The sequence below is a fragment of the Batrachochytrium dendrobatidis genome (genome assembly GCF_000203795.2).
Source record: "Batrachochytrium dendrobatidis JAM81 unplaced genomic scaffold BATDEscaffold_3, whole genome shotgun sequence".
Lineage (NCBI taxonomy): Eukaryota > Fungi > Chytridiomycota > Chytridiomycetes > Rhizophydiales > Batrachochytrium > Batrachochytrium dendrobatidis.
Genome location: NW_006281101.1, coordinates 780307 through 796052, shown reverse-complemented (window position 1 = coordinate 796052; position 15746 = coordinate 780307). Strand labels below are relative to the sequence as shown.

At 38.9% G+C, this 15746-nt stretch overlaps 9 protein-coding genes across 9 annotated transcripts; 3 read left to right on the top strand and 6 right to left on the bottom strand.

The window, feature by feature from the left end:
• Positions 1-63: 63 nt before the first annotated feature.
• Positions 64-1836, bottom strand: BATDEDRAFT_23449 (uncharacterized protein; the record flags this gene model as incomplete). The annotated part of the gene is made up of 5 exons (XM_006677220.1): positions 64-343; positions 415-709; positions 787-901; positions 948-1151; positions 1279-1836. 5 exons carry the CDS (start codon positions 1834-1836, stop codon positions 64-66), a joined length of 1452 nt encoding a protein of 483 aa, XP_006677283.1.
• Positions 1837-2007: 171 nt separating this feature from the next.
• BATDEDRAFT_23448 (uncharacterized protein) lies at positions 2008-3018 on the top strand (the record flags this gene model as incomplete). The annotated part of the gene is made up of 4 exons (XM_006677219.1): positions 2008-2186; positions 2319-2479; positions 2587-2733; positions 2858-3018. 4 exons carry the CDS (start codon positions 2008-2010, stop codon positions 3016-3018), a joined length of 648 nt encoding a protein of 215 aa, XP_006677282.1.
• A 227-nt stretch (positions 3019-3245) lies between these two features.
• Positions 3246-4981, bottom strand: BATDEDRAFT_10248 (uncharacterized protein; the record flags this gene model as incomplete). Its single annotated transcript, XM_006677095.1, has 4 exons — positions 3246-3527; positions 3603-4112; positions 4214-4324; positions 4910-4981. 4 exons carry the CDS (start codon positions 4979-4981, stop codon positions 3246-3248), a joined length of 975 nt encoding a protein of 324 aa, XP_006677158.1.
• A 422-nt stretch (positions 4982-5403) lies between these two features.
• On the top strand, positions 5404-5954 carry BATDEDRAFT_23446 (uncharacterized protein; the record flags this gene model as incomplete). The annotated part of the gene is made up of 3 exons (XM_006677218.1): positions 5404-5472; positions 5558-5709; positions 5822-5954. 3 exons carry the CDS (start codon positions 5404-5406, stop codon positions 5952-5954), a joined length of 354 nt encoding a protein of 117 aa, XP_006677281.1.
• A 276-nt stretch (positions 5955-6230) lies between these two features.
• Positions 6231-7588, bottom strand: BATDEDRAFT_29651 (uncharacterized protein; the record flags this gene model as incomplete). The annotated part of the gene is made up of 6 exons (XM_006677307.1): positions 6231-6305; positions 6402-6535; positions 6618-6760; positions 6863-6898; positions 6977-7043; positions 7540-7588. The coding sequence occupies 6 exons, from the start codon at positions 7586-7588 to the stop codon at positions 6231-6233; spliced, it is 504 nt and encodes a 167-aa protein (XP_006677370.1).
• A 306-nt stretch (positions 7589-7894) lies between these two features.
• BATDEDRAFT_87126 (uncharacterized protein) lies at positions 7895-8637 on the top strand (the record flags this gene model as incomplete). The annotated part of the gene is made up of 2 exons (XM_006677583.1): positions 7895-8096; positions 8234-8637. The coding sequence occupies 2 exons, from the start codon at positions 7895-7897 to the stop codon at positions 8635-8637; spliced, it is 606 nt and encodes a 201-aa protein (XP_006677646.1).
• Positions 8638-8820: 183 nt separating this feature from the next.
• BATDEDRAFT_86866 (uncharacterized protein) lies at positions 8821-10797 on the bottom strand. Its single transcript, XM_006677478.1, has 9 exons — positions 10744-10797; positions 10415-10594; positions 10282-10333; positions 10075-10203; positions 9942-9983; positions 9749-9870; positions 9505-9665; positions 9218-9408; positions 8821-9137 (listed from the first exon to the last, which is right to left on the bottom strand). The coding sequence occupies exons 1-9, from the start codon at positions 10788-10790 to the stop codon at positions 8934-8936; spliced, it is 1128 nt and encodes a 375-aa protein (XP_006677541.1). The 5' UTR covers positions 10791-10797; the 3' UTR covers positions 8821-8933.
• Positions 10798-11335: 538 nt separating this feature from the next.
• Positions 11336-12008, bottom strand: BATDEDRAFT_87255 (uncharacterized protein; the record flags this gene model as incomplete). Its single annotated transcript, XM_006677477.1, has 4 exons — positions 11336-11411; positions 11495-11651; positions 11797-11842; positions 11976-12008. 4 exons carry the CDS (start codon positions 12006-12008, stop codon positions 11336-11338), a joined length of 312 nt encoding a protein of 103 aa, XP_006677540.1.
• A 601-nt stretch (positions 12009-12609) lies between these two features.
• BATDEDRAFT_16042 (uncharacterized protein) lies at positions 12610-15706 on the bottom strand. The gene is made up of 10 exons (XM_006677116.1): positions 15658-15706; positions 15450-15526; positions 14898-15311; positions 14573-14833; positions 14200-14497; positions 13562-14099; positions 13254-13467; positions 12978-13152; positions 12758-12915; positions 12610-12673 (listed from the first exon to the last, which is right to left on the bottom strand). Exons 3-10 carry the CDS (start codon positions 14958-14960, stop codon positions 12626-12628), a joined length of 1755 nt encoding a protein of 584 aa, XP_006677179.1. The 5' UTR covers positions 14961-15311; positions 15450-15526; positions 15658-15706; the 3' UTR covers positions 12610-12625.
• Positions 15707-15746: the final 40 nt, after the last annotated feature.

Genomic DNA, 15746 nt, shown 5'->3' with positions numbered 1-15746 from the left:
AGACATTTGGCACAAACGGCGTGCAAGCATGGCTTCAAAACTATAATAAGAGTACAACCCATGTCAATTTAAATCATCTGAGCATATGTGTATTGCGACATAACTACCTTTGGTAATCATGTCATCACAGCACAACTGGCAGATGCCAACATAAGTTTGCTGTGTGATCAAAGAGGTGCCCATATCATTTGTAGTTGATGCAGATTGGCTTGGTTTTAGTATGGCTATAGCAAGTCGTTTTTCTTGGAAATTCAATTGAAGTTGCGTGCACTCGGCGGTATATTGCGACTCTGCCATAAGAACTGCTGCGTCACGTCGCGCTTGAGCATCGTTCAACTTGAGTCTAGATTGTAGCAAAAATATCTAAATGGATTGATCTATTAAAGCCAACATGTAGACAGCAGTGCCATGTACCTGTACTCATGATCCAATTTGTCAAGAGATGCCTGTGATTCCAAGGTCAAGTCAGTATCTACGTCTTCAGTTTCAGCAGCGTATGTAATATTGCAACGAGTTGCGTCTTTAGCCATATTCTTTTGTAATACTGCTATCGCGGCACGGATGCAAGTAGCCATTTCTTGACACTTTAAACTATCTTTTAAAAATAAAGTGGCAAGATAGTCAGTGCCGTGCATCTTTTGTTGAAATAAGACCGCATTGATTGTAACAAAAGATTGGCTAATGTTGATGATATACCTTGACATTTTAGCTGTATGAATGTATCGTGTGTAATGGTTATATTCAAAAAATGACAGTCCGTTTCGGCCTGTTTAGTTTGAACACTACCAAGATCTTTGAGCAAAAAGACTAGATAAATGGTATCGGTCGATACTCCAGGAAAAGTACCAGTCCAATGCATTTTTTGATTAGAAATGCACAGTGTGCCTTTGCCAAACTCAATCTATAAAAATAAAGTTAGTGATCGAACCATATGTCGTGTAACAAACCATTGAAAGCCATACAAATCCATAGCATATGGTAATATCAGAATAAAAGCTAGCCAAGTTGTCCGAGTTGATAGATTCATGCAGTTTAGACATTGAATCTGGTTGAGGATGTAGTTGAAATTTGAGTAAACGACTGCATAGTTCATCCAATGCTTGCTCCTTGGATTTAACCTCGTCTGCAGACAGTTTTTCCTGTGCAGCAACCTGTGAATAGTCAGAATCAAAAGTGAGATGTATACATTGCCAACTATGAAGTTTGAAATACATGTGCCAAACATGTAGATTTGAGCATTAACAGATACGGCAATGGCTTACAAGGCATTGCTCATACCAATTCCTCATCAGTCATAAATGTGCTTTCAAACGATCCAAACCCAAACACAGTGCTTGCTGGTGCACCAGTCTGTGAGTTGATGGATGCTGTTGAAGATTCGAGGACTGCAGCCTTGGAAGGAATGGAATCTGATGCTGCAAGACCACCTAGTGCATTGAATGTAGGAATCGCAAGAGATAATGAAGTGGACAGTACGAATGGATCGGCACCAAACAATGCTCTTGCATCGTCTGTTTGAGATCCAAGTATGTCCTGTATATCCATGCAGGACATGTCAGCAGTTGAGAAGATATCTGAAACTTCGTGCTGACTGACAGACGACTCGACTGGACTGAATGGTCGTGAAGATGAAGCATTGCTCAGTAATGAGGGCAGACTGTAGTGTGGTTTGGTACGTGATTCTGCAGTAAGCAAGTCGTTCAACGTAGGCATGCCATTCATCTTTGTAATAATACTGTCCGGATCTGTAAGATGAACAAGAGCAAAATACAACAGATTGCTATTGAATGGCTCGAGTCTGTCGTCTGCTGCCAACACAATTCCACCAGCTGCCATTTCATCACGATCCATCTACAAACTCGCATTTCATCTACAAACTCGGTCATTGTCAATCCATGCATGTCAGCCATGAGTGATATCTGCAATGGTCTGATGGCATCCATCACTCCATGCGTGATCTGCAGGCTGGGCCGCGTGTCGTTCTTTCCTTCAAGTATTCAAACAGCAATGGTCAAGTCTACGCTTATTGCTCGTATTGCTGATGGTCTTCCTTTGGCTGCCTCTATGGACGATGAAGAGTCTGAAAACCTTGCCGACTACAAGAACCAGGCAAAACTACTGTTCAAGGGTCTGTCCCATAATGCTGAACAGCGTTGCTCTGTGGATTCACCTCCATATGTGTTTCAGTTGAGTCGTTTATTTCAAGACAATGCAAATCACTTGCTTGCTCTCTAATGTGCTTATCCTTGATTCTGGCCTTCTCATGCCACACTTTACTAACTCGCATCAACTCTCGCAATCATCTACTAAATGATCAGCTATCTGATTGAATTTGGTGTCTGCTACTTGTGTCTATGTGACCGCTCGTATCCCAAGAAACTTGCATTTCAGTACCTTGAGGAACTTCAAAAAGAGTTTCAGTCTTTATATGGAAACGAGATTGCTGCTATTGGTCGGCCTTATGCATTCGTCAGATTTGGTATGTGCAATGTTCGTTGACAAGACCACGGCTTTAGATTGGGTTTTATGAAATGGATTCGTGATGTCATGTTGCACTCACTGCTTTATAACGCCTTGGTCATTTAGATTCATTCATCCAAAAAACAAAGAAACTTTACAAAGATGCTCGTACCCAGCGTAATTTGCACAAATTGAACGAGGATTTAAGCGATGTGACCCGAATCATGACTAAAAATATTCAGGATGTTTTGGGACGGGGAAAAGTGCTAGATGGTGGGTTGATCTTACAACACTGCCCTATGCTTTGATTCAAGCAAACAACATCGGAGATGTCCAACCACTTGATCATTGAAACCCCATAATGGACTAATCCTAACAATTGTATTTAAACCACTAGATATGTCGGCCATTTCTCAAAATTTGTCAGCAGAGTCAAAGAAATATTTAAAAGATACACGGCATTTAAATCTTCAAGCTCTTTATCAAAAATATGGACCTCCTGCAATTGTAGTGGGTGTTGTCACGATTGTATTATATCTGCGATTTTTTTGGTGGTGATTTTGCCAAGAACCAATGGGGCGATCAGTGCGCTCTATCACACTATTCGAAAATAAACACTATGCGGCTTTATATTCCAATTTACACCTCAATTCTAAATGATGCAAGCATTCCTAATTTTGAAAGTAGAGAGCATACAAAGAATGCTATTTATGTGGTGGGTTGAATAAAGTTATACCATAATTTTAATATTTTTCATCCTCTATTATCGTTGCCAAGCGTCTGGCTTAATGTGCAGGCTCAATGTGCGCAACTTCTTGGCTAGCCTCATCACGCATTAGCATGTTGACAATCTCCTCAATCACTGATTGGATGGCTTCGTCGCGCTCAATAAGATGTAGTTTTTTAATCACCTGGTATACCTGGAGTGCACGCATACGATCGCGGCCAAATCTGGTGGACGTGAGAAGAAGAATGATTTCAACAAGCATCAGACGAATTTTAGAGTCTGGTTCACGTTTCTTTTCAGGCTCAAGAAGCTGAAGCTCGTCTGGCATGCCCTCCATTTCCTATCCACGTAGTTATCATAAAGACAGTCAAACACTATACAGCAATCTATCGGTACTAGCACGGTATGACCATACCTCTGTAGTATAATCTTCTGGTCCAGAAAGAGGAAGCAAAATATAGACTAGTAAATTCAGCTCGTCGCTAAACAATACATCTTCGCCATGTTGAGCAACACTCGCTCCAAAGCAGCAGTTTTTGATGGCAGACACAACCGACCCACGACGAATCACATCCTTATGCTCAGTGAAAACAACTAGTTTTGACATACGAAGAGTTTGATCAATAGTAGATCTCGACAAAAGAAACTGACATCCATGTGGTGTAGTGGTGATGTTGGCAAAAACTCCACCAAGAAAATGAAACGAGGCTTCGGGATTATAGGTAGATGTTTCACCACGAACAAATATTTCCAAAAGATTGTCAATACGATGGGTTCGCATGATCGTAGAGTCACTCGGCAGTGATTCAGAATCTTTGGTTGATCCGGTAGACACGGCCACAAGAAGTTTTTTTGCAACCATCTCGTACTTGGAAATGTTATTAAGAAGCATGCAACACAGATCGGCATTGATATTTTTAGGAAGCTTCAATTTATATTTTTCAGTTTAGCCATAACCCATATTTTAGATATGCAAGTATAGATCAAACAGGATACAATGGCAGATAATAGCACTCTTGTACTTACAATAATATGCACAATCATTTGGGTTAAAAATGCATCGTCACTCATGACTTCAACAATGGCTGGGTCTTTAGACAGATTAACAAGGGCACTGATGGCATCGTGAGCAGTAAGCTAAAATGATTTAAAAATAGTATACTTGAGCACTTGTCCAAAAGTTTGATTGAACCATTGTAATTACAGTCACATTCACGTAAAATAAACAGACGATTTCATGAAATAATTGATTCCAGTTTACTGAACAGCATTGTTTCATGAATTGACAAATGCCACTGGTATTTCTCCGGATGGTTGGTATGAAAACAACAGTCGCACTCCTGAGATTATGATCTTTGCTCTCTTGGATTAGAACGCGAATGTATGTGATTCAGAATACAACAAATAAGTTTATACAGAGTTTGACAACATCAAAACAGTTGGATTCAACATCTGAATTGCAATGAATAAGTTTGGTTTCAAACTTGTCGATCGTACAATGTATGATTATACCAAAAGAGGAGAAAAAAGAGGTTCAAAGTTATAGTTTGACGCTGTGTGTCTGAAACAAGAATTAAAAATGCTTATCAGGTCAGCTTGTATAGAAAAACCGAGTGTTTGATCATTATCTATTCCAAAGCAGTGACTGAAAGATAGTGCTCCATTTTACGTGAATGCGGTTGTAAATTTGGGTTACAAAAACATAAATGCCAAGCAACACACCGGTTCATCTGTCGTAAGTTTCATTAAATCCTTTACTGGCTTGAAATCGTTATCCTTGAATAATGGCAGCATATCAGGTGAGCCAGTCAATCCTGCAGCATATTTGACTGCCATATTCCTGACCTAAATGGCAAGCAACAAATTCATGAGTCTTGTATCTACGATTGTGGTATTAAACACAATCATTCTAATTCAAAACACTAGAATCAATTCAAATAAATGCAGTACCACATACATCCAGTCTAGCATCAGAGAGGAATCCAAAGAACTAGGCTCGATATGCAATGTTGATGTTTAAATAAATGAGATGTTTTAAACTGAGCTGCTACTAAAATAAACACAATCGGTTGTCACAAATACCAGCCAAATCCAGCTTGATCACCAACTTCATACCTCTTTTACGTCACTGTTCATGCTCGACATGCTGCAGATTGTTGCCAACAGATGAATGCATTTGAAAAAGCATTTCTATTTTTTAAATATTCAATCACGTGATGACATGCAATGAATGCGATTTGAAAACTTCATTTGCTGGATTATCGCAGATTCTAAATGCACTCCATGTAAGCTATCTGCCAACAGGCGGTATTTATTAGCACAATACGAACTATATACAGTTTTAAACTCCAATTGCATGTGATGGTCGAGTCAATACTAATCCCTATTTTCAGGACATTGAACATTCCTTTTGGATCATCCAAGTTTGCTGATGTTGCAGCCCAAGTATTGTCGGTTGATAACGAACTCCAGCAGTCCATGGTACAACGAAGCATATCTACACATAACAGTGAATTGATAGTGTAGGTTTTATACTGATGGCGATTAAAAACGATCAATTTCTGATTGTATGAGATTGAAACCTTTTATATTGGCAGTGTTGTATGTTTATCTAATGGATGGTTCCAATTGTAGAGCATTTACATCTCCATCACTCAAGATGCTTAGAACAAGTGTATCGTCATTCTTTGATATGGCTTCTCTTGTTGCCCGGACCATTGCAGAGTTTGGTGATGATACAGAAACCATGATCCAACCTCGCGCTTAATTTAATCTGAATCTACGCCATGATTTAGGATCCATTGTATCAGCGCTAATTGCATGGTCTTATTCCACCACGACTTAATCTGACCGACAAGAGCAACTCAATTCGATGATGAATCACAGTATTCTAACCTGCTACTAGATCACAAATTAAGCCTCGCCCACAAAGCATGAAATAAAAGAGAATGAAATTACAAAACTTTAATCATTCGACTACTATTGTTCTTTTTTCCAAGACTGATGCATCTTGAATAAGTGTCATTGAAAATGCACTAGACTTTTATCCCTCGTGAGTTTTTCGAACAATAACCCTGCATCGCTTCTTGAATTCCTTATTATTATCTCGCCATTCTTTCTAAAAGTTACAATTGACAAGTAAATAGTTTAGTCATGCATCAATAGTAAATACAAAATAGAATCGTCTGTATGCGTGACAGTCAAATGAACTTACAGCGGCTTCTATATTGGCGGGTGATTCGTCATTTGGGCTTGAAAGCATACTAACTACTGAAAGAACAATGGTTTCAACAGTGTGAATGGGTAACCATCTTTCGCCTGCCTGCTCATACCCCCACTTGTCATCACCTGTGAATAAAATGCATAGTACGGTGAATAAAAGTTGGATTCTCTTGCATTCAAGTTTAAAACGTAACCAGGTATCGCTTACCAGGAGGGTGAAGAATCGAAATACAAACACCACCATTGGGATACACATTAGGATGCCACATCTCGCTAATAAACTTCATCTCAGGAGGCATTTGTGGGTAATTCTGGGGAAACGAAAGATGCGCCTTGAAGAAACCACCCTCACTACCATATGCAGTTAAAGATGGATAATTAGATATGACGTATTCAAGTATGGATCGTCGTGTCAGTGGCAAAGGATCAGCAACATTGGTTCAATAAACTTACTAGGGTGTGCCTTCTGGACCCATAATCATTACATCCCTAAAGCAATACATATTTGGATTAAACCAGATTAACAGTTGAATGGCAAGACTGCTTGAGCTGTAGTTTGTACAATACCATTCATATATATTTGCATCGTCTGCAAGACCTGCACTAAAACCCTCAACTGGATGTTTGGCAAGCTCTAGATTTCAATAAAACACAGATAGGGTTAATGACTAATAGTTTATAAACAACGCTATATACGCTGGATTAGCGAGATCTAGAGTCGGTCACTTTAGTCATGACAGCTATTATTGCAGTCAATATGGGATTGTCGATGCAATGATTTGCTATTTAACAAAGACAGCACTCTACCAACTATATAATAGCAGTACTAGTAACAAGCCTTGCTACTGTTGACCAGTGCTTATAGCTGCTGAATTGGCATGTTTCTACCAATGCCATTTCTTGGACTCATACTCACTGCATCTCAAGCTCATCCTTATTTACACTCTGTTCAAGCATTATTCAGAATCAACGTAGTTGGCTCTTGATGAAGAGTAGTTGTCAGTGAACCTAAAAGACAGTAGACTCCCTGCTGCCAAGTGTTTAAATCGCACTTTCATTTGCAAGACATAAAGATGGATGTGAAGCAACTTATAGACAAATCAGATACAATTCAGCAGACATGAACCAACCTTTTAGCTGTCGTCTGAGAAGAAGAGCGGACTGAGACTCTGCAGACATGAATGTGAGGAGTCGGAAATGAAGGAAACTGATTTGATTACAAGCTTCAAAGTGATTCGAGTTTCAAGTTTCAAATCCAATTGTTGAACGCATTCTATTCCAACAAGAACCAGTTCTAATGTATGAGTTCAATAATGAGTTCAATAATGAATTCAACAATCAATTCAACAATCAATTCAATAATCAATTCAACAATCAATTCAATAATCAATTCAACAATTCATTAAAACAACTTACAACTCAACAATCGGAAAAGTTAATTATTGATTCTTCACACTTGAAATTCATTCTAGTCAAAAATCAAAAATGTTGGTCACTGCAATACGACGAGCTGCTCGCTCAGCTCCCATTGCTAAAGATATTCCCATCAAAGATATTCCTGATGCATGGATGAGATGGACTGATGCTCACTCTCTCTACTACAATGTCTCTTGTTCTCCCCTGGGTGCAACTGCTGCTAAAACACTTGCTTCGCCTGTTTTACCAACAGAATTAAGTATTGATCAAGGTAAGATCTGTCTCGGTGTGCTTTAGCATGATTACTGCTATTGTACGATTACATAGTGCATTTAATAGTTATTACTGTACAGAATATTGTGCTAACAAGGTCGATTGTTCTTCAATGTTGACCTACATTGCAATCAGCCAAAGGATGGCTGTATCTTAAACAAGCTGCATATGTGGAACGTTTAAATGCTGCTCTGGGACAAGGCCAGTGGTCGCTACAACCTGTCGGACCAATCTCTTTTACTCCTTCAAAAAAAATCATATATAGACCATTTGCTCTATTACATGACAGCAAGTTTATATCTGAAGCTATTGGTGAGAGTGCTTTATCGTCGTTCTCGTCGTCTCAAGATGCACACATATGGTGTGAATATACTGCTCTTGTGCGTACATGTAAAGATTTGGGTATAGCTTCTGAACTTTGGGATCCTGAAGCAGTCAAACATCTTCGTGATAAAACATTCGAGTCTAGCTGGGTCAAAAATCTGACTACTGGACGCAGCACCCGGGTATGGAAGCTAAGAAGTCAGTATAATAAGTAGATACTCTTGATTTTAAGTTATATCGTCTTGATGTTTAAATAGGCCAAATACTATTTTTCAAAGCATAATCGTCGTCTTGATTCGACAAACCAGAAATTCGCTTTTTAGAATACTTTCGGAATAAATGCTGCAAATGCCGTTTAGGATCGCTATTTTACTACTGTTGTGCAAAAACTACCGAGATTTGTTTTGGCTATTAAAAGTGGTTTATTCGTATCTCTGATTGTGCAGTCACATTCAAAGAATCTCCAATACTCTGCAAGATGGCATTCTATGCCATCAATCCTAAACATATCCTACTGTGACGGTTTACCCATTTCTCCACGAGCATCTCTCCACTCTGGCGCACCAGATTGACGTCCAGGAAGAACAGATGTTGTTGCATTTGGAGGGCCTCCACTTTTTAAATCTGCCTCCTCTTCTTTGTCGCGACATGCTAGTTCGAGTCGTAAAGATTCAGGAATCATACGTCTACGATTTAACGCTATCGACTTCAATGCCTAAAACAGTGTCATAGACATGAGTAACACAGGGTTAGTTTGTCATTCCTCTAGATTGAATAGTTTAATACTGTATTTACCGGAGCGATCCATTGCTCGTCAACTAGGACTCGCCTTTCCCAAATATCTGGATTTTTGGAGTACCTTCTTGTGACATCCACCACATCATATACTCCAATAGCAATTACATACGTCAATTTCTTTTCCCATCCTGTTTCATACATTAGCGGAGTATCATATGCGCCTTCTCCTTCACAAGAATCACAATGCACTGAATTGATGGGTTTAGAAACGCACAATAATCACAATTATAATCTCTGAAATCAATAACAAACTGTGCTTGATACAAAGGTTTACATTAACTCACCCCAACGGTTTTGAGTAGTATCATACACCTCAGTCCAGACATGATCTGTAAAATCAACAACATAGCGAGTATCAAACCCCATTGTTTTACAGCACAGAGCAAATACATTGGCCCATTCACCACATCGTCCGTGGCGAGTCTCGAGTAGTTTAGCTGGATCGCTGTATCAAGTATAAACCAGTTATAGCGTTAGCAATACAATTGCCAGTTTTGAAAAAGAATTTCAACCCAACACCGGTCTTACTTGTATCTAGGAAATCGAGTGTATTTATGACAACTCTCGCACTGGTACAACTCCACAACTTTGGCACCATACTTGAGATCGTCGGCTGTAGGGGTTGCATTTCCAGTACCAACTGTTTTACCCTGAAAAACAAACATGTCATCAATTCCGTATAAGCGGACAGATCTACCAATAGAATTGTCAAAAGACATACCTGACAGAAATCACAAGGAGGCTGATTGACCCATTTGAAAAACTACAATTAAAATAAGATTAGTCAGTAGATTTTTACATGCAAGTCCCGAAATCGGATCATTGCATTAGATACACGATTGAGCATCTCCTACATCTTTTTTGAACCATGCCATGAGTGAGTGCATGAGCATTCGATCAAAGCTTTTTTCTGGGGTTTCAGCGTGGAGTCGATGAGCTTCTTCATGAAGTGTATCCACTGGAATGACCTGGCGAGCCTTGTCCTAAATAGCAATAGAAAAATCAAATTCAGCCAAGAGATGCTTTGGCTTAAAAACTAGTAAAATAAACCATGATTCTACCTGGAGGTCCAAGTCTTCATATAAAAGTACCAAATCAAGAGAACTGGCAAATCTATAGTTTAAGCAGTCAGATTCAGACAAGAGTGGTAAGCAAATGCAACAATGCTTTGCTAAAACAGCAAATATCAATTACCGGCTTAAAAAGTTTTGTTCATCAACTGGACCAAACAATCGCTTAGATGCTTTAGGAGCAATGCCTGCTCCTTCGAGTGCAGCAGCCAGATGCTGGGCCGTTGTAATAGTTGGGTTAGAACTCGATGCTACATTAGGAGCAGCTCGCAACTGCTGTCTAGCTGCTCGAAGTCTATGAAACCTAGATTTGTTTCAAAGTTAAATGTCAGATTAGCTCATCTTGTGGCTGGATAGGCCAATTACAATGCATCTTTCGAGGTTAGTATAAAGATCGTATCGGTGATTGAATTTAAAAAAATTAATATTCAGTAGTATATAATCAAACTTTACTCTTGTGCAATGTGCGCAGAAATCTGATTGATTTCATCTGGAGTCATGATCCTGTTGCAGTCGTATTCACGCAAAATGGAATACTAAATAAGAGCGTCGAAATACAACATAAACTGCCAGTCACGTGAAGTGTTGGGTGTCAATTCACATTTGCTGGACAACATGAACGCGAAGATATTCAAATGTTTAAGACAAAAGATGAGTTTACAAAGCTTGAAAACAGTTGAACCAAATGTCTAGATTGCAGTAAATGAATCTGGTAATTGTATAATATATGGTTATACCAAATGAAAAGTCTCGGTTCAAGACTATAGTTTGTGTTGATTGAGGAATTGAAATAGTCAATTTGTAGTAGTAAAATAATGAATGTTTAACCAGTGTGCACTCCAAAGCAAAATAAACAATCAATACAATATGAATACAAAAGTGCTTCATTGTAAGTGAATACGGCTGTAAGTCAACGCATTAATTCTAGTAGCAAGACATTTGAACGTATTTAATGCTCTAGCTTTAAAACTAGCCACAATACTGCTTTCTTGAGCACATTGAATTAAAATAAAATAGATCTGGACATACAAAGGTGTTATTTATATTATTCAGCAAATAAAGCGCTTCCACGATGATTGACTATCTTAAATCCAGGGGTTGCATCAACCCAATCCATAGTTCTACAGTCAATACATTCAAATACGTGGGTTTAGAAATGAATAAAATGCCAAATGAATCACGCCAATACCATGGAAAGACTTACTTTTGTGAAAGTTCAAGCTGTAGGGAAATGGGCTTAAGATCTCCAGCAACCATAACTGCTCCTTGGGAAAAAACGACAATGCTTACAAGGATCTCGAAAATAATATCTGTTGGAAGATTAGAGTCGTGCTTTCCAATCGTTTTGAGATAGGCAAAATCTAAAAAATAAACGGTAAGCCGGTTAAAATCTAATATTGGAATGCTTTTGGACTGAGCCCTATTGGTAAACAGTGCTGGATTGGATACTGTCAAGCATTTATGGAAAAGCGAATTTGATATTAAAATTAGTTGGTACAAACTTACGATTAATAGCAGAGTATCCTGCGTGCAGCAATAAAATAATGCCAGCCTAAAGATGGAATAGTTGAAACAAGAATAGATTCATACAATGGTTAGATTTTGCCAGAAAGCCAAAGCAACTGATAGATAGACTTTTAAAATAGCAGATCTTCTTTTCTTTTTAAAACCCCAATTGAACTTACGGAAAACAACAAGCAGGCCAATATGGAAGGCATTTCTTGGGCAGAACAAGTGGAAAGTTGTCGAGTTGCAGCGGGAACAAATATATCCACGTGATTAGAACGGACACGATACTACAAGTGATCGTTCAATTTGAATCTCTTATCGACACTTGACCAATCCAGTTTGTATTCATATTGTATTAATTGTTTATTTTGCTTTGGGGTGCACACTGGTTAAACATTCATTATTTTACTACTACAAATTGACTATTTCAATTCCTCAATCAACACAAACTATAGTTTTGAACCGAGACTTTTCATTTGGTATAACCATATATTATACAATTACCAGATTCATTTACTGCAATCTAAACATTTGGTTCAACTGTTTTCAAGCTTTGTAAACTCATCTTTTGTCTTAAACATTTGAATATCTTCGCGTTCATGTTGTATTTCGACACTCTTATTTAGTATTCCATTTTGCGTGAATACGGCTATAAATACTAATGTATATTTTTTGGACAAGACTCGACTACATATCTGAATAAATATCAAACAACAATGTTCAAACTCACTCATTGACCAAGGAATCCATTGAAAACACGCCAAACATTGAATTGCGGATGGCTGTCCCTATTTAACTGTCTGATTAATTGGGAAACCTATCAAGTTTATTCTCTTTGTTTTGCCTTGAAAATCCCGGGCTTAGTTTGTGCTGCCTAGTGTTCAGAACATTGATTTATACATATTGTTAATAATGCGCTATCTAGTTAAAAGCGATTTGGCAAACAGTTTAAACTTGCCTCGTGTTTGGATAGTTCAGGAGGTACTTTGGAAATGGGCGATTTGAGAATCATTTGGCGAAGATCATACATGACATCGGTGTCATAATTGCTCAAAAAGGTAATTGCCGTACCCTTTTTACCTGCTCGTCCTGTACGACCAATACGATGAGTATAGTCTATTCACAACAACTGTTAGATATCACCTAATCATCGCAAATACACCAAAACCACACAATACCTTCAATACTTTTCGCCATGTCAAAATTGATTACAACAGATACATTCTTGACATCAATACCACGACCAGCAACATCAGTGGCCACAAGAATATCTTTTGTTCCCTGTTTGAGTCCTAGTAATGAGGCTTCACGCTGCTCTTGAGATTTTCCACCATGCAGGGTTGTGCTTTTGAGCTAATGCCACCAAAAGTTAAACAACTGATTGTATTAGTTGACTATATCCATACTTGTATAACAAGACTCATTGCATCGGTAAAAATCAAACATATACGCACTCCTAGACGATCTAATGCTCGTGCAATGACCTCGCATCCCTTCTTTTGGTTTACAAAGACAATCATTGGAGGTTCAAACTGTCGGCTGGTCAAAATTTCCTGAAGCCTAGACAACTTTCTACCATCATCGTTGATCATTTCTACGCGCTGTTCAATACGATCCACAACTTGACCAGCAATACCAATCGTGACTGTTGCAGGACGACGAAGATACCTAAATCGGTAAAGTGTAACAGAATAGTTTCAAATGAATTCAAAATGAAGAGCGCATCATTGCTTAATAGCTGTAAACCAATCCATCCACTTACGCCTTGGCCAGTCTTTCAACAGCAACAGGCATTGTTGCAGAAAACATGACAGTTTGTCTAAACGGTGTGACCTTTCCAGTAAGCTCTCTCAAAAGCTGCACATTTTCCGATTCATCAGAGTCGGGTTTTATATTGGACACAGGCATAGCATCAAGAATAAACTTGAGATCTGGTTCAAATCCCATGTCCACCATACGATCAGCCTCGTCCATAACTACATATGTGCACTGGCTGAGAACCAGGATGCGTTGTTCCAAACAGTCGCGAAGACGACCTGGAGTAGCAATGACAATGTGTGCACCATTGCGAAGATTGAATGCTTGTCCTTCTACAGCGTGACCACCAACAATAGATACACAAATAAAGCCCATCTCTCTAGCAAATTTTGATGTTTCTGATTCAATCTGTTGTGCTAGTTCACGAGTCGGTGCCAGAATAAGCGCATAAGGACCTTGTGATGAGTTGATTTCTGTCAGTGGTGGCATTTCGGTGATAAATTTGAGCATGGGAATCACAAACGATGCTGTTTTTCCAGAACCTGCAAGACAATATTGATCAAACAGTTAAATTTGTGCCAATGTAAATCAACATTGCAATTGGCAAATTTTCCATGATGCGTTATAAATGCAGCAACATACCCGTTTCAGCAATGCCAATAATATCACGATTCTGTAGTCCCATCGGAATAGCTTGTCGTTGAATGGGAGTTGGTTCTTTGTATCCAATTCGAGAAATTGCACCAAGAATGGTTTCGGACAATTCACATTCATCCCAGGTGCGCAGTGGATTGGGAATATTTCCACCCTTTGTAGAGATACTAAAGTCTTCCTTGAAAATACGCCAATCGCGGTCTTTCATTTCCGACAGCTTCTTTTCTGACCAATGCCGTTCATCAAAAGCAACCCTGCGATCTTTAAGAGACTGAAGCTCAATCAACTCACTGGAATACAGTCAATGAAAAGGTAGTGACATGTTAATTGACACATAAACTAGACAAGATAAAGACATCACATACTTGGCACGATCAAGCTCGGCTGCAGACCGACGGTCTTGTACGATATTGGCATAGAATGAGGCACGTTCTTTTTTTTGTGCTCTGATATCAATTCCAGCAATCAGTCCACGACCAAATAGCTGAGCAGAATGTCGGTTTGCATAGATGGGATTGATATCTTTGGATGTATCTTCGCCTTGATCCCAATCAAAAACAAACTTTTTCTCATTCATTCGACGAATCTTTCTTTTTTTGCGTTCAGTTCCCATATATCTTTCCTAATTGTATCGAGCTGTATTAGTATTAGCAAAACAAGTACAAGGTGGCAGTATGTCTATTTACTCTAATTGCAGCCATTTCCTTTTCTTCCAAAATAATATAGCCCTCTTTTGGATTGACCTCCATGACGCTTGATCTATGCTTATCCTTGGAGCCATCAGTTTCTTTGTCAGCAATACGACCTTTTTCGCTTCGTCCATTTTTTTCATCTCGAATGGATCGACCAGATCTATCAGCATCTCGATCTCTAGAATCCCGGTCTCTGCGACTATTTGGCTCAGTAGATCCTCTACGATCCAAACGACTATTCTTTTCGTATTTAGTGTTTAAATTAGTTGATACACTGGGTTCCTTTTGAGAAAAAAAGGTTGCAGTATCACGACGCTCCTGATCCTGTATTGCGCGTTGTTCTTGGACCTGTTTCTGACGACGCTCCAAAGCAAGTTTAGCTCGTTCTTCTTTGGAAAGAAATACTGGCTAATGCAACACATGAATAAACAGGTGAGAAAGCGATCAAACATTCAGACTATACAGTCAAGGGCTTGATGATATTGAAGCCAAATGGATATCTGAAGGATCCAAGGTTGAGTTTTCAAGTTGAATGGCATTCAATACCTTGATGACAGCATTTTTTTCTTCAGTTTTTTTGCGAAGAAGATCTTCTAATGAAAGTGGGATCTTTTTAGCAGCAGCTATATGATTTTAAAGAGCAGTTGACACAAAGAATAGTCGAGTGTTGGAGTCCAGTAAAAGCCACAAGTCAGTATATCAGCAGTCATGTAAAGTGAAAGTTTCCAAAAGGTCGCAAACAGACATGAGTTACCATTTTGTAGTTTAGAGAGTTCACTGTCAGTCTTGTCCAAGTCAGAATCTGGCATTTTCCAACTGCAGAGAAAGGAATGCGTTTGCAGT

Coding starts and splice junctions, on each gene's coding strand:
- BATDEDRAFT_86866 (XM_006677478.1), bottom strand. CDS start 10,790: ATGACTCCAGATGAAATCAATCAGATTTCTGCGCACATTGCACAAGA. Junction 9,984..10,074: donor TGGCATGGTTCAAAAAAGAT/GTAGGAGATGCT, acceptor TTTTAATTGTAG/TTTTTCAAATGGGTCAATCA. Junction 9,409..9,504: donor TACTACTCAAAACCGTTGGG/GTGAGTTAATGT, acceptor CCATCAATTCAG/TGCATTGTGATTCTTGTGAA.
- BATDEDRAFT_16042 (XM_006677116.1), bottom strand. CDS start 14,960: ATGGAGGTCAATCCAAAAGAGGGCTATATTATTTTGGAAGAAAAGGAA. Junction 14,834..14,897: donor AGGAAATGGCTGCAATTAGA/GTAAATAGACAT, acceptor CGATACAATTAG/GAAAGATATATGGGAACTGA. Junction 14,498..14,572: donor AGCTTGATCGTGCCAAGTAT/GTGATGTCTTTA, acceptor TATTCCAGTGAG/TTGATTGAGCTTCAGTCTCT.